We start from the raw sequence: 14936 nt of genomic DNA on the forward strand, positions 1-14936 counted from the left end.
ACAATTTTTTCATAACAGGGACTTTTTAATCCTTAGCATCATCGTATTTCTTTTTCCTTAGGTGGGTAGGGTTTTTATCTCTGGGTTCTCTATTCAACTCAAAATATGTGCCTGATATTGGGATGTAGTAACTGGTAGGGTACTTGCCTAGATTTGTGAGAACCGAAAACAATAGTTTTCATTGGTTATGATAACAGTGGAGCTGATCAGAAAGGAAATGCTATATGTATGTGTTGGGGGGGGTGGGTAGGGTAGAGGGAGAGCAGGATTGGAATTCCATATCTTAGCCCGACTGTACTGCTAGATGTGTACTGAGTGGACCGTGGAGTTCCACCCTAGCTACAAATCAACCCTGATTAGAAGAAAGAAGGATTATAGAGTGTCTTCTGAGAGGGAGAAGAAGTAGAAGGGAGAAAGAGAGAAAAAGACAAACAGAGAGAATAGAGAGGATATTAATATATTGTGGCTATATTGGGAAGAGAAACAAATAAAGCAGTCCAATGAGCCCAAGTCCATATTAAGGGACTTATATAAACTTCAAGTTTAACTAAAGAAATATTTGGGGTAGGGATAATAGGTGTGGATAATTAATTAGCACTCTTGGTGTGATACTGGTTATTATTGCTCCAGCTCCACTCCTGCAAGGTGGTCTAAAGAAGTCCTTACTGATTATGAAGACACTGTGGGTTTTGGGAGATAATTAATTCTGCTCCAGAATAATTTTTAAAATCTGGGGTGGAGGACTTACAAACTGTTGTTCTTCTTGGAATCCAAGGTGAGTGCAAGTTTGGGGTAATGGCTTATCTCTGTGCTTTAAGCCTTGAAGCACAATTAGATGGGTTAGGTACTCCAAAGCCTTATGCACAGTCAGGGGAGACAGGCACAAAATAAAGCAGAAGTGCCAGGCTTTCATCTGGTTTTAGTCACCTATGGGCCTAAGAGTCAATCTTTTTTAGCAGTAGAATCTAGGTTCTTGTTTCACTTCCTCATTTGTTTGAACATTGCTCAATCTTGAGGGGATTAGGGGTTGGTCAATCTGTTTTTGTTGGTTTTCTAGACTAGTGATAAGTTAGTTCACCAGAAGGGGAATAAGCATGTAAGTAGAAAGAGATCAGTGTTTAAGCATGAAACTAGACGCACCATTACACAGCAGAATTAAAGAAAGATCCAAAGTCAGAAGACATATACATTGTAAATATATTGTAAATACATCTAAATACATTGTATAGGAATCATCTTTGCTGTTCATTAAGTCCATGAATAAGGACTTCTAAGAATGAATTCTAGTGGAAAGGATTTGGTGTCAGGTAATCATGTGTAAGGAGAATGTTATATTTGTTTTAGTTTCTTTTGGAAAGATTAACACACGTAACTCCCCCCCCCCTTTTATTGTTCTGCTTTTGTGTGTGGAGTGTGTGTGTGTGGTGGTGGGGGAGGGTAATGTGTGGTGTGTGCATATGTATGTGGCACCCCATGTGCTCATCTGCAGTGGGGTGTGTTCACCTTTGGTGGCTGGAGCAGATCAGGTATCCCATTCCATCACTCTTTTGCCCATTCTTATTTGACCTGGGATCTCTCACTGATCAGAAAGCTTATTGCTTTTCCATGAGCTCTAGCAATTCTTGGGTCTGTGCATTCTTATAGGACTGGGGTTATAGATATGTGTGTCAAGCCCAACTGTTTATGTGTTTCTGGGGATCAAACTTCTATCTCTCCAGCCCTATAGCTTCATTTTTTATTGTTATATTTTAAATAGGGTCTTGCTATATAGCTTAGACTGGCCCCAACTTATGATCTTCCTGCTGCAGACTTCTAAAGGCTAGAAATACAGACATGTGCCATCAAGTCCAGCATGACTTCATTTCAATTCTGAAAACCTCTCCTCTTGTTTCTGATGAGAAAGCTCCATATGGCCATGATGTGGCTGTGAGATAAAGCACACAGAAAATTGCTGGCATTCCTTAGTATATACAAAGAGGTTTGATGAAATAAAGCATGGCTCTTCCAACATCTTACTTTTAAACTTATAGCCTCCAGAGCTGTAAAATCAATTCCTGTAATTTTAAGCCCCACAAACAAAATACATTCCTAGTGCCTTATTTTGTAACAGTACCTGTGATAATATTACAGCATGTTGAGAGGACTGAGACACAGCCTTTGCTCTCAAATGATAATAAAAATAATAATAAAAGTGAAAAAAATCATACTGAGAGATGACAACTGTTATCATGTTCATATGTTTTTCACCTTTTGGTGGGTGATTTTGTGTTTACCTGTGTGCATTTGTGTTTGTGAATGTTTGGCAATAAGATAATGACAAATATAGCTTTATATCCTGCTTTTAAAACTTATCCATGCTTAAAAGTGGCTTTTTATACCATTGATTGTATTAGTCAGGGTTCTCTAGAGAAATAGAACCACTAGCATGAATTGTATTAAAAAGGGGATTTATTGGATTGGTTTACTACAATCCAACATTAGCAGTCTGCAGGCCCAAGAGTCAAGAACCTGGTAGCTGCTCAGTCCATGAGGCTGAATGTCTCAGCAGTCCTAACTCAGCACTGAAGGCCTAGAGGCTTCCTGGAGAGCCACTGGTTTTCAATCTGCACTGGTCTTCAGTCCACACTGTAAGGCAGGAAGCAGGACCAAGAGCCAGGTGAGAGGAAGGGATTCTTTTTCTCCCAGAGCTTCCTCTGAGAGGCCACCCACTCTGGGGGAAAGAAGGGCTCACTCTGCGGGAAGGACTTTCTCATTCAGTTAATCCTTCCTAGAAGCAACCTCAGAGACCCACCCAAAAAGAATGTCTGTCATTCCTAAACTGATCATGTTGAAAACAAAACTTAACCATCACAAAGTCCACTCTTTGTCAACTTGACACCAAACCTATCTCCTTACATCATACTTAATTTCCAAATGAAGACATTAACAAGGGCATAACTCCACCCAACATGATATAACTATTTCATATGCAACATGAAATGCACAATATTCCCCCCAACGCAAAGCAAGATCCTTTGAAGAATGTTTAGTTTAAAATACTAGGTTAAATATAAATTCAACAACAGTTAACTATTGATATAGTCTCAATCAATACTAATTCCATAATAGAGAAATAGAGGAGAAACAAAGGCATCTTAATATTATGTACATATGTACAAACACTCTTTAAAAAGTTAAGACCAAAACATTTGTGGCAATTACAGTCCTTGTTTTTGTAACTGGTCACGTGGCCTTAGCTGGTATTTGTAACTACCTTCTTCTATTGCCAATTCTGTATTTCCTCCACCTTCAGCAAGCTCTTCAGTGGGTCTTGGTTCTTTACCTGGAGGAAGATCTGGGTCATTTATCACACTGCCTTGAATGGGTTGTTGTAGTTGTCCACTGATGTTAATAACAGGGCACAGTAACACCAAGAAGTATCCTAAAGGATCTCCTGCACTCCAAACATACTCTTCCTTACTTCCATTGTGGAGGAGTAGTCCAATATTCCCCTGGTAGTCTGGATCAATCACCCTTGCTAACACTGCAGCTCCCTTCTTAGCCTAGAGGGAATCAGGAGCCCAAAGTGATAAAGGGGAAGTCTTAGCTTCCAGTTTGATGGAATATTTTTGTGCCTCCTAGAAAAAGAACTCCCCCCTCTGGAACCAAGACCTCTAGGCCAGCAGAGAGTAAGGCTGTGGGAACAGGAAGCAAAACTTTGGCTGATGGGTCACTGGGGGTGATAGTGAGTGGTACCATTCCCATTTCTACTCTTTGATTCCTGGGTTAATGAATGTGGGATATAGGAGAAACAGTAACATATATAGGATGCTGATCCAGAGCATATATAGCCGGGCTATTACCACCTAGTTGGCACTGTACCTGTTTCTTTAAAAAGCCATTCCACCATTCTATTAAACTTAGTTTCAGGGTATTGGGACACATGCTAAGACCAGTGAGTTCCATGATCGTGAGGCCACTGCCACAGTTCTTTAGCTGTGAAGTGAGTTCCTTGGTCAGAAGCAATGCTATGTGGAATCCCATGATGGTGGATAAGTCACTCTGTAAGCCTATGGATGATAGTTTTGGCAGAAGCACTATGTTCAAGAAAAGTAAATGCATATTCAGAATGAGAGTTTATTCCAGTAAGGACTAAACACTGCCCTTTCCATGATGGAAGTGGCGCAATGTAGTCAACCTGCCACCAAGTTGCTGGCTGGTCACCCTTAGGAATACTACCAAATCAAGGGCTCGGAGTTGGTCTCTGCTGACAAATTTGGCACTCAGTGGCAGCTGTAACCAGGTCAGCCTTAGTTACTGGAAGTCCATGTTGTTGGGTCCATTCATAACCTGCATCTCTGCCACCATGGCCACTTTGTTCATGGACCCATTGGGCAATGACATGGATGGCTATGGAAAAAGGTTGACCACTCTCCACAGAATGGGTTAGCTTATCTGCTTGATTAATAATCATCATCTGATGAAGTCACATTCTGATGAGCATTAACATAGGACACAAATATCCTTTGCCCATTCAGAGTGGTCTATACACATACACCTACCCCAAATGTCCTTATCACCAGTTTTGCAATTGTACCCTTTCCCAGTCCTGGACCATCTTGTCAAACCATTGGCCACAACCCATGAATCAGTGTATCCTTTTTCTTCTAGGCAAAATGCATAACCCTGTGTACAGCCCAAAGTTCTGCCCATCAGTTAAAAGATCTTGGACTATGGGATGTTTGAACATTACTGGGATTGATAAAAATTATAGTGACTTATAAAGTTGGACTGAATGCATTCCATTTTACATCATGGATGGTTATCAGTTTATGAGGGCCATGAGTAGAAAGTGGTGGTTTGGTTGAGGTGTCTGAAATAAACTTATATGTTCTAAATGCTTAAGTCTCTAGCTGGTGGCAATTTGGGATTTGGAGCCTCCTGGAGGAAGTGTATTGTTGGGGGCAGGCTTATGGGTATTGTGAGTCAGCTTCCTCTTGCCAGTGTTTGGCACACTCTCCTGTGGCTGTTGTCTACCTATTGTTGGCCAGGAAGTGATATTCACCCTATGCTCAAGCCATCTTTTTCCTTGCCATCATGGATCTTCCCCTCGAGTCTGAAGGCAAAATAAACTCTTTCCTCCCACAGCTGCTTTTGGTCAGGTTCTTTGTGCAGCAACTTGAAACTTGACTTCAACAGTCAAATTGACACTGTTTGAAAACATTATTCCCATATAATAATCTACCATATAAATGCACTATAAGTACCAACTAGTTTCTTATTGTTGGATATTTAGGTTATATTTCATTTTCACTATTATGTTCTTATAATCCCAAATTCAACCTCATAGGAAATAAAAAAGAACAAAAGAAAATAACAATGTATGATCACTATATTCCAGACTATTGGTTCTTAGAACTCCATTCAAAGAAGAATGATAAGGAGGAGAAAAAGGAGGAGGAAAGAAAGAAAGGAAGAGAGAAATGAAGGAACGGAGATTGTTATGTCTTCCAGTCTTCTCTTCTTGGGAATTTATTTTTAGTTACAAAGGACACTAGACCTTCTTTAAATCCAGGTTGAAAGCCACAAAAGTTTTGCAAAATCCCAAATAACTAAAATAATAAAGTATTGGTGAAGATGTGGTAAGTCATATGCTATTCAAGGAAGTAAGTTTATAGAAATTTTTCTCTGACAAAAGTCACTTAAATATACACCCACTTGACCTAGGAAGCCCTCTTAAGAAATTATGAAATGAGAGCTGGATGTGGTGGCACATGCCTTTAATCCCAACACTTGGGAGGCAGAGGTAGGAGGATCACTATGAATTCAAGGTCACTCTGAGACTACATAATGAATTCCAGGTCAGCCTGGACCAGAGGGAGACCCTACCTTGAAAAACAAATAAACAAACAAAAACTAGAAATTAAGAAATGAACATCAGATCAGATCAGGAGTCATGTGTGGTAGTAGACCAGGTAGACTGCCTACCTGTGCCTGCCCAGAATGGCTGGCTCAGCTGTGGTCCTTTTCCACAGAGTGCCTACTCCAAATGCATGTGCAGATGGCCTAACATTATCCAAACAAAACAAAGAACACTAGTTTCCTCACATTCCAGGACAGCACTCCACCTATACTCACATTAGTCAGACATGAAGACTATGACCTGTGCCTACCCAGGGTAGGACTAGGTCCATGATGCTCTGGTCCTGCTTCCCAGTGCAGCCAGCTAACACACAGGTGTAGACCCCCCAGCTATGTCCTCCAGAAGTAAAGTGGACTCAGGTCTCAGGTGAGTACTCCCCTATTCTCAACCAGCCATGCATGTGATTACTGAAACCCCCACTGAGAAAATCCCTCAGTGGGTGTCATGGGGAAAGGGAAGAGGTAATAGGACTTATTTACAGTAAATTCATATTTTAATGTTACTAATAAACATCATATTTAAAAAGTCATATAGGGTCTGAGGAGATGGTAAAGTGTTTGCTGTGCAAATATGAAGACTTAAGTTTGGCTCTGCAGTACACACACAAAAAGCCATGTGCAGTGGCACATGCCTGTAGTCCAAGTGCTAAGGAGGTAGAGACAGCAGGATCCCTGGGGCATACTGGCCAATTAGTCTGGTTGAATTGGTGAGCTCCAGGTTCAGTGGGAGACCCTGTCTCCAAAACTAGAAGAATATGCGTAAGAAGATGGGTAAGTTCTTGCCACACAAGCATGAAGACCAGATGCTGTGGCATGCACTGTAATCCCAGTGCTTCAGAAGGGAAGACAGGAAATTCTTGGGGCTTATTGGCTAGTCAGTATAGCTAAAATGGTGAACTCTAGGCTTGGTAGAAGACTTTGTCTCAAAGAATAAGAAGAAAAGTGACTGACATTGTCATGTGGCTTCCACATGCACATATGTGTATGCAGATCTCTGTATCCACACACATATGAACATGCATATATCCACAAATAAAAAATAAAGTCAAGTGTTTGAGAAAGACACCAGGTGTCAACCACTGAACTCCACACTCATACATGTGTATGTTCACCCATATACACATGTGCATTCACACACATGAACATGAATCCACACATGTGCACACATACACACATATATTCAAAAAAAGTCACATGTGACTTCTTGTATTGAGGAAGCTCTACATGAGGCCTGAGAAGCTTAGTACTTACTGTCAGGTATATTATCCATTTAATTTTTTATAGACTACTTTTAGAACATTTTTTGTTTAGAGAAAAACTGAACAGAAAGTAAAGTTGCCATATGTAGATAGTCTACACATGCATAGCCTCCCTCTACCATCACCCTGGACTGAAATTATGCATCGGTTACAATCAATGAGCTTGATTTGGCATATCATCTCCATAGCTTCATTTCCTCCATGGTGTCATGTATTTGGAATTTTCAACATGAAGCCTTATCAGATCAGCTTCTTTCACTTAGTAACATAAGTTACATAAATTTATGGTTTTTTTTCATAGTTTAATAGCTTTTGTCCTAAGCCCTGAGTAATATTTCATTGTCTGGGTATGACATTGTTTATCCATTTACTTGCTAAAGAATATCAGAGATTATCAAGTTTGGACAATTATGAGTACAGCTGTTATCAGAAATCCTGTTCAAGGGGCTGGAGAGATGACTCAGCTGTTAAAGTTACTTGCTTGCAAAGCCTGATGGCCTGGGTTTGATTTCCTAGTACCCACATACAGCCAGATGCACAAAGTGGCACATGCATCTGGAGCTCGTTTGCAGTAGCAAGAAGCCCTACTGTGCCCATATTCACTCCCTCTCCTCTTTCTTTCTTTCTCTCTCTCTCCTTGCAAATAATAAATAATATGTTTAAAAATCGTGTGCAATTTGCTCACATATAATTTTAAACTTATTTAGGTAAGTATTATAGAGAACAATTACTGGGTTATCCAGTAAACATGCTTAGTTTTATGGCAAACTGTATTTCCACATAAGAGTCCTGATGACTGACATCCTCACTAACATTTGGGCTTGTCAGTGTTTTGAGTTTTCATCACTCTAATAGGTATACTCTGGTATCATTGTTTTAATTTGTGGTTCTCTAGTAACATACAATGTTGATCACCTTTTCATCCGAAGCTTATTTGCTATCTTCATATTTCTTTTGGCAAAATGTAAGTTCAGATCTTTGCCTATCTTTATATCAGATTGTATAAGGGGTACTTTGGGTTTTAAGAGATCTCTCCTGAGATTTAATATATATTACTTGGCATCAATGTAGGTATTTTTATGCCCATCCTTCTCAAGCAACAGAGAATGCTCATTTGCATTTTATGTAATAGCCTTGTGTAGTGGTTTGAATATTAAATGTCCTTGTAGCCTCAAGTGTTTGTGATTAAACTTCCTATTTAGTCCACAGCTGGTGAAGCCTTTGAGAGGTGGTGTGTCCTTAAGGGCAGATCTTGAGGTTTATTAGTTCAACACAATGGTTGTTCAGACCTTGCTCATTCAGACTATTGCCTTCCTATTGCTGTGACAAGATGTGATGCCCCAACTGTCTGTTCTTCTATGCTTTTTCTTCCATGATGAACGTTTCCCTCTAAATTGTAAGTCATCATAAACGTTTTTCTTCCATCAGCTGCTTCTGGTTGTATGTTTTGTCTCAGCTATGATAAAGTAACTATTACATCTTACTTACTTTACTATATTTTTAAACAAAATAATCTTAGTATCTACTTACCAAATTGCATTCATTTATGGGTGAAAGACTATTGTGGCTATTTTTTTTTAATTTCCAGAGTTTTTGATTATGTTTTTAAATTCTCCTTTTGTCACTTTTCTTGAGGTCAGTACCCTGCACAGAATGAGCCTTAGGCAACAAGATCATGAATAATTTAGATACTCATTTGCTCTTCTTTTATATTTCTGGTCTTGACACTGGTTTAAAGTAAAAAATATTCCAAGGGCCCTTGACATACAATATGAGTTAGACAATATCAAGATAATCTTGTCAGCCATATCTTTTAGAAAATATTTATTTTAATTGGCATGTAATAATTGCATGTATTCATGGTATTAGTGTCCCATTTTAATGAATATGAACAGTTAATAAGAAGATCAGGATAATTGGTATGCCTATTACATCAGGCATAATTTTTTATATGTGTTGGAAACATTTAAAATCCCTCATTTTCTGTGCTAGATATTTTGGCATATTCAATAAATTATCAACCTCAGTTATTCTTGAGAGCATTATATGTCATTACTCCTTTCCTACTGCACCTATTAACTCGTTGATCTGAACATTCTCTCCTTTTGAGGGAGCAGGACTCCAGCTGCTAGGTAGAATGGGGCCCATCCTACACACACAATGTTGGATGTTTGCCTTCATTCTATGAGCACTTGCAGTGGTTCTTTATAATATGGAGAACTGGATCAGTTCCCGACTGATCTCAGTGACTGATCGGCAGCCTGAAAAAAAAAATATATAAAGCTCATTTTTCTCACTTCATGAAAAACTTTTGATCTTTGTATTTAACTTGATAAAATTCATAGTGAAAAATGTAATTCTGATTACATTGAGAATTTCTTTTATGATCCCATGCTCATGTCATGTTTTAAAACAGCCATGTCAAAATGTTGGTGTTTTTTAACACATCACCTCTATATTAGTATTTTACAAACAGTCTTCTGCATGCAGTAAATATCCTGGAGTTTGATCTCCTTTCTGATAAGGTGAGGGTACAGTAGTAGCATGAGCTAAGGCAGGATAGAATCAGGACTAGAGTAGGAGATAAGGTGGGCACCCATATATCAAATGCCTTATAGGGGAAGGCTATTACTAAGGGGGGATAACTTTTAGCAAAAGACATCAATTAGTATGTAAAATGAGGACCATATCCACACAATGATTGAATAGTCACTTCAGAGAAGAAATGAAAAACAGGAAGAAAGAGCTACTATGGTGATATGAGGCTAGGATGAGAAATGTGGGAAAAGATCATATTTCACACCTGGGCTGATTGCAGGAACATTAGGCATGGGATCTACAGACAGCCTACAAATTAAATAATTTAGCTGAGGAATTTGGATGCAGAAGCAACCTTTCGAGAACCAGCAATGATCATAAAAAAAGCTTAAGGATTCCATTGTTAGAGAATAGTGTTTGGTCTCTGTCTAAGATGATCTTTCCCTATTTTCTCTTCTGGAGCAAGCCAAGGAATGGCTATTGAGAGGAACAAGTTTCCATTCCTGTTACCTTCACACCTTAGGATTTAAAGCAAGAAAAAAAAAACAACCAAAAAACCAAACTTACCTGAAAGGCTCATAGATGTGTGAAATTCATTTTTTAAAATACTTAATACTTCTTCAACACCATGTTCACCCTATTCCCAAAATAGAAGGGGGACAAACAGAGATTTCAAAGAACATTCTGACCATATATATGGAGAGAGAGAGAGAGAGAGAGAGAGAGAGAGAGAGAGAACAATTGCAGAGAATATGTAGCTATGAAATCTGAATTATGAAAGGAACAAAATAAAGGGAAAAAGGTAAGGGTGAGAGCTTTTGAAAGTTTTTGGATCATTTCAGAAGAAGGCCAGTTTATAGGTGAAGTGTAACTATCCTAAAGCACTTGGAAGATTATCTATGTTGGAAGGCAGATTGAAAAAAATCATGGTAATTTTTGTGTCTTCCCTTCAGTTTTCACCTTGCAGGCAAGACCCCAGAGGATGGGTCTCCCAAGAAAAATGCACTTAGCTCCGAGTGCTAGAGCTTTCAACACATCATTGCCAGTTCGAACTCCACCATCCAAGTATATTTCAATTTTCCCTTTGACAGCAGCCACCACTTCTGTCAATGCATAAATCTGGAAAAAAAAAAATACACATGTGGCAGCAAGCATTTCTGTTTTGTTTTGTTTCTAAGGGTTCATGGGATGGGTGCCTTCTCAAAGTGGGACAGAACTGAGGCAGAATAGAATAGGGAAAATTGTAATGATGTGGTAAAAAGGGAAAAGGCTTGTTCTGTGATCTGATCTGGTTTTACTGAAAAAATGAAAACAGAAGACTTCAGACTTAACTGACTTCAAACTTCAACACCACTGAGAAAGAGGCCAAGTGACAGACTGAGATAATACCTTGAATTTTTAGCACTTTCCTCTCATTCCTAAGTTGGACATAAAATTTAAAGTTTGTTTACTGAAGAGAAACCCTTACTTTCAATCTAATATGGGTTGGACTTTTCAAACAATGTTGGAGAGAAGAGAGAGGTGGTTTCCCAGCAACCTTTAGGGATGTAACTACAGAGAATATATCTCTGTATCTACCTTTTACAAAGAACATTTACTATGATCCTTCTCTGAAGCTTCCATATTCAGACTTGGGTACATCTTTTCCTAGGTGATACTTTGTCTTAGAGGATCCCACATCCATGTTCTTTGGTGTGCTTTAACTTTCCTAACCTTTGTTAATCCTGTATTAAAATATTATTAATAAAATCTTCAACTCTGCTTCATACTGGTTCTGCCTTGATTCTTGTCTGGGCCAAAGACACAAATCCTGGAGCTTTGCCTGGGTAGAGGTCTCTGAAAGGAATTCCATAGGCTTCTGAGAGAGGTTAAGGCTGAGAATGACTAAGCTTGTTACCTCTGAGTTCCTACCCACTCTTCACTGCTGACAGGACCAGCAAGTCCAAACTAGGGCCAGGCCCTTCCTGTGCTTAATGTTGCCAGAATTCATCAACAGCAACTGCAGTCCCATTCCTAAGGCTCAGAGGGGATCTTGATGACTCTTCCCTTCTGTCATTTCCCATTTCACCTCTAGTCCAGCATCTCTTTGGATTTTTAAACTGCCTACAGGTTGAAAGAAATGGTTGGCCCCATTTATTGTGTTCACTGTGCCATTAAAGAACATACTGACTTCATTTTCTTCTACTATTTCTGTTTCTAAGGTGACACAGCTAGAAATGTTCTCTGCTGCTTAGGCACTTAGTCTTTGTAGCAGAATAAACATAACCAGTCATGGCTCATGTCTCGACATCAGCTTGTCTTGGAAACCTGGGTTGCATCACTTCCTTAAACCATCATATGTGCCAGCTAGTCCCTAACTTCCTCATAATTCATCTTAAAACTAGAAATAGGGATGTGGCAGCAACATTGTAGATAAATATAAGCCTTTAAAACACAAAAACAGAAGCAACTTACTACTTCTGCCTGGTTTCTCTCAGCTGTAGGCACTGAGGCTAAGATACCCAACACATTTGTAAGCAGGGTGATAGCAGACCCTCAGGCATCTAGGAAGAGAATACTTAAGGAGCAGTTCTGTACTATTACAGGGTTCTTGGCTGCGCTTCTCTGTAGGAAAATCGGAGTTAAAACTGGACCCTCAGAGGCCCGCTACTATAGAAGGAATTCTACCTGAGTAAGATTCTTCTCTGAGAAGAATAAAAAGCCAAGAAGAAAATAACTGTCTTTTAATCTGCAAGTGGAAGGGGCAGAGAATATCTTTTGGACTTACATGAAATAGCCTAAGAATCTTCATGTCCAGGTATTATTTGCAGTATTTCTCTGGTGTTATAAAAAGGGAAATAAATATATTTGTACTAACTCCCCTAACAATACTTGACAGTAGTGTTGACAATAATTTCAGAATAGAGCAGAGAATTAATTTCAGCCCAGGGTAAAGTGTGGTTTCAAGGTCCATCTAGGTTGACCAAAAGACGACATTCACTGTTATGAGAACAAACTGTCTCTTGATTCAAGGAGGAAGCAAGAGGACATTACCAGGTGTGGGCACTGACAGAGGTGGGCCCTCAGAATTTTTCAGTTCTCACAGGGCTGGCACTGGCCTGAGAGGATTGATGGACATACATTAGCCACAAAATTTAAGGGGCATTAAGAATTCAGACAAATGCTGGGTGTGGTGGCATATGTCTTTAATCTCAACACTCAGGAGGCAGAGGTAGGATTGCTGTGAGCTCAAGGCCAGCCTGAGACTATGTAGTGAATTCCAGGACAGCTTGAGCTAGAGCAAGACCCTATTTCAAATAAAAAAGAAAAAATTTAGATAAATAAATATTTGAATACAGTACTTAAACAAAATCAAATGAGATGGTCTTGGTGGTGCATGTCTGAAACTCCAGTACTCTGGAAGCTGAGGCAGTAAGATTGTTGTGCATTTGAGGCCAGCCTGAGCTACATTTGCAACAACAAGCCAGCCAGGACTATATAGCAAGATGCTATCTCAAAAAATTATTAAATAATTAATCTAAAAATAAAAATAAAATAAAACATATGGTGAATATTGACTTGTGAGATGAAGGTTTATTTGTAGAAAGACAATTTATTGGATATAGTCAAGGATTAAGTGATAACTGAAATATAGGGTCAAGTATTGTCTTTAAAATGTTGATACTTGGGCTGGAGAGATGGCTTAGTGGTTAGGCGCTTGCCTGTGAACCCTAAGGACCCTGGTTCTAGGCTCGATTCCCCAGGTCCCATGTTAGCCAGATGCACAAGGGGGCACACGCATCTGGAGTTCATTTGCGGTGGCTGGAGGCCCTGGCATGCCCATTCTCTCTCTCTCTCTATCTGCCTCTTTCTCTCTGTCTGTTGCTCTCAAATAAATAAATAAAAATAAATGAAAAAAAAATTAAATGTTGATACTTTATCACATTTTTTAATATTAAATTTTAAATAGTTCATTAACATTATCTTCATGGTCTTTTCAAAGGGGACTTTATTTTGTTGTTGTTTTGGTTTGGTTTTTTGAGGTTGGGGGCTCAGTCTAGCTCAGGCTGACCTGGAATCCACTATGTAGTCTCATGGTGGCCTCGAGCTCAGGGCGATCTTCCTACCTCTGCCTCCTGAGTGCTGGGATTAAAGGTGTATATCACCATGCCCAGCTTTGAAGGGGAAATTTTTTGAAACATGTACCCCCAGAGAGTTCATCAGTAGCCCCACCCTAATCTTGGCAGTGTCCCTGATGACCTTGGGTTTGGATGTTAAACCAGAGCTTATGATCAGCATAATGCAGTGGGAGAAATTCTGCTCTTTCTGATCCAAGCCTTAGTCAGTACTCATTCTCTACTGAGTAAGTGTGATTAAAGAACCAGCCTGCTTCTTTCTGTACTCATTCCTCAGTTCTCAGGTAACAAGACTAACTGACATTTACTGTATAGTATTTGTGATATTTCTTTTTCTAAAAGCCTGCTTGGTGATTGTTGATAATAGGCTCTTTTTTTTTGCTTTTTGCACCATCTAGTAAGGGTAAGTCTGGTTTGAATTCTCCGTTCTGTCAATCACTGGGTATGCCAGAGGTGAGTTTATGGGTAACCTTCAGGGCTTGGGTGAGAGAGTTCAGCATATATTCTTCAGAACCATTTCCTTCTAAGCCTGTAGGTCAAGAGTTAGAATTGGAAGTCATTGATAGTGGAAGATCCAGCTGTGAGAAGTGGTGGCTATGTAGTCTGGAAAATTCTTAACAGAGATTGCTACTCAAGTAAATCTAAGATCTTGATTTATAATACAGGAAAGAAATTCATTGAGTCAATATGAAGCAAAACAAAAGGACTCTCTGAAGATGAGAGGACCCTAAATAAATAATGCAAATAATGCAACAAAGCAGGGAAAGATATCCCCATCAAGAATTTATAGTCCCACAGTGGAAGCTTGAAATCAAAACATTGAGGAAATTCCAGACAGATTTCCAAAATGAAGTTATGATAAATCTATTAAACAAACTTAATGAGACTGCAAATGAATGGCTGCATGAAATGAAAGAGGAACAACAAAATGAAGTAAGATAGGTGGCTGCATGAAATGTAAGAGAATCAGCCCAAAGAACTCAATAGATGACAGAATAAAATTGAAGAGAATTGATAAAAGGAACTCCATAGACAGCTGAATAAAACTGATGAGAATGAACAACATAGCAAATAAACTGAACTCAATGGTCAGTGGAATATACTCAATGAAGACATGATCAAA

The 14936-nt window shown here is 39.2% G+C and overlaps 2 protein-coding genes across 2 annotated transcripts in view; both read right to left on the reverse strand.

Moving 5' to 3' along the window:
* Positions 1 to 14936, reverse strand: part of LOC123456024 (3 beta-hydroxysteroid dehydrogenase/Delta 5-->4-isomerase type 1-like) — a 57965-nt gene that overhangs the window by 13145 nt on the left and 29884 nt on the right. The window lies entirely within an intron of this gene.
* Positions 9002 to 14936, reverse strand: part of Hao2 (hydroxyacid oxidase 2) — a 35810-nt gene continuing 29875 nt past the window's right edge. Inside the window, exons 6-8 of the mRNA XM_004667493.2 lie at positions 10659 to 10817; positions 10266 to 10335; positions 9002 to 9421 (exon numbers count right to left, since the gene is read on the reverse strand). Coding sequence (XP_004667550.1) covers positions 9366 to 9421; positions 10266 to 10335; positions 10659 to 10817 — 285 coding nt within the window. The 3' untranslated portion in view covers positions 9002 to 9365. The remainder of the gene's footprint in view (positions 9422 to 10265; positions 10336 to 10658; positions 10818 to 14936) is intronic.

Source organism: Jaculus jaculus, chromosome 19 (genome assembly GCF_020740685.1).
Source record: "Jaculus jaculus isolate mJacJac1 chromosome 19, mJacJac1.mat.Y.cur, whole genome shotgun sequence".
NCBI classification, from domain to species: Eukaryota; Metazoa; Chordata; class Mammalia; order Rodentia; family Dipodidae; genus Jaculus; species Jaculus jaculus.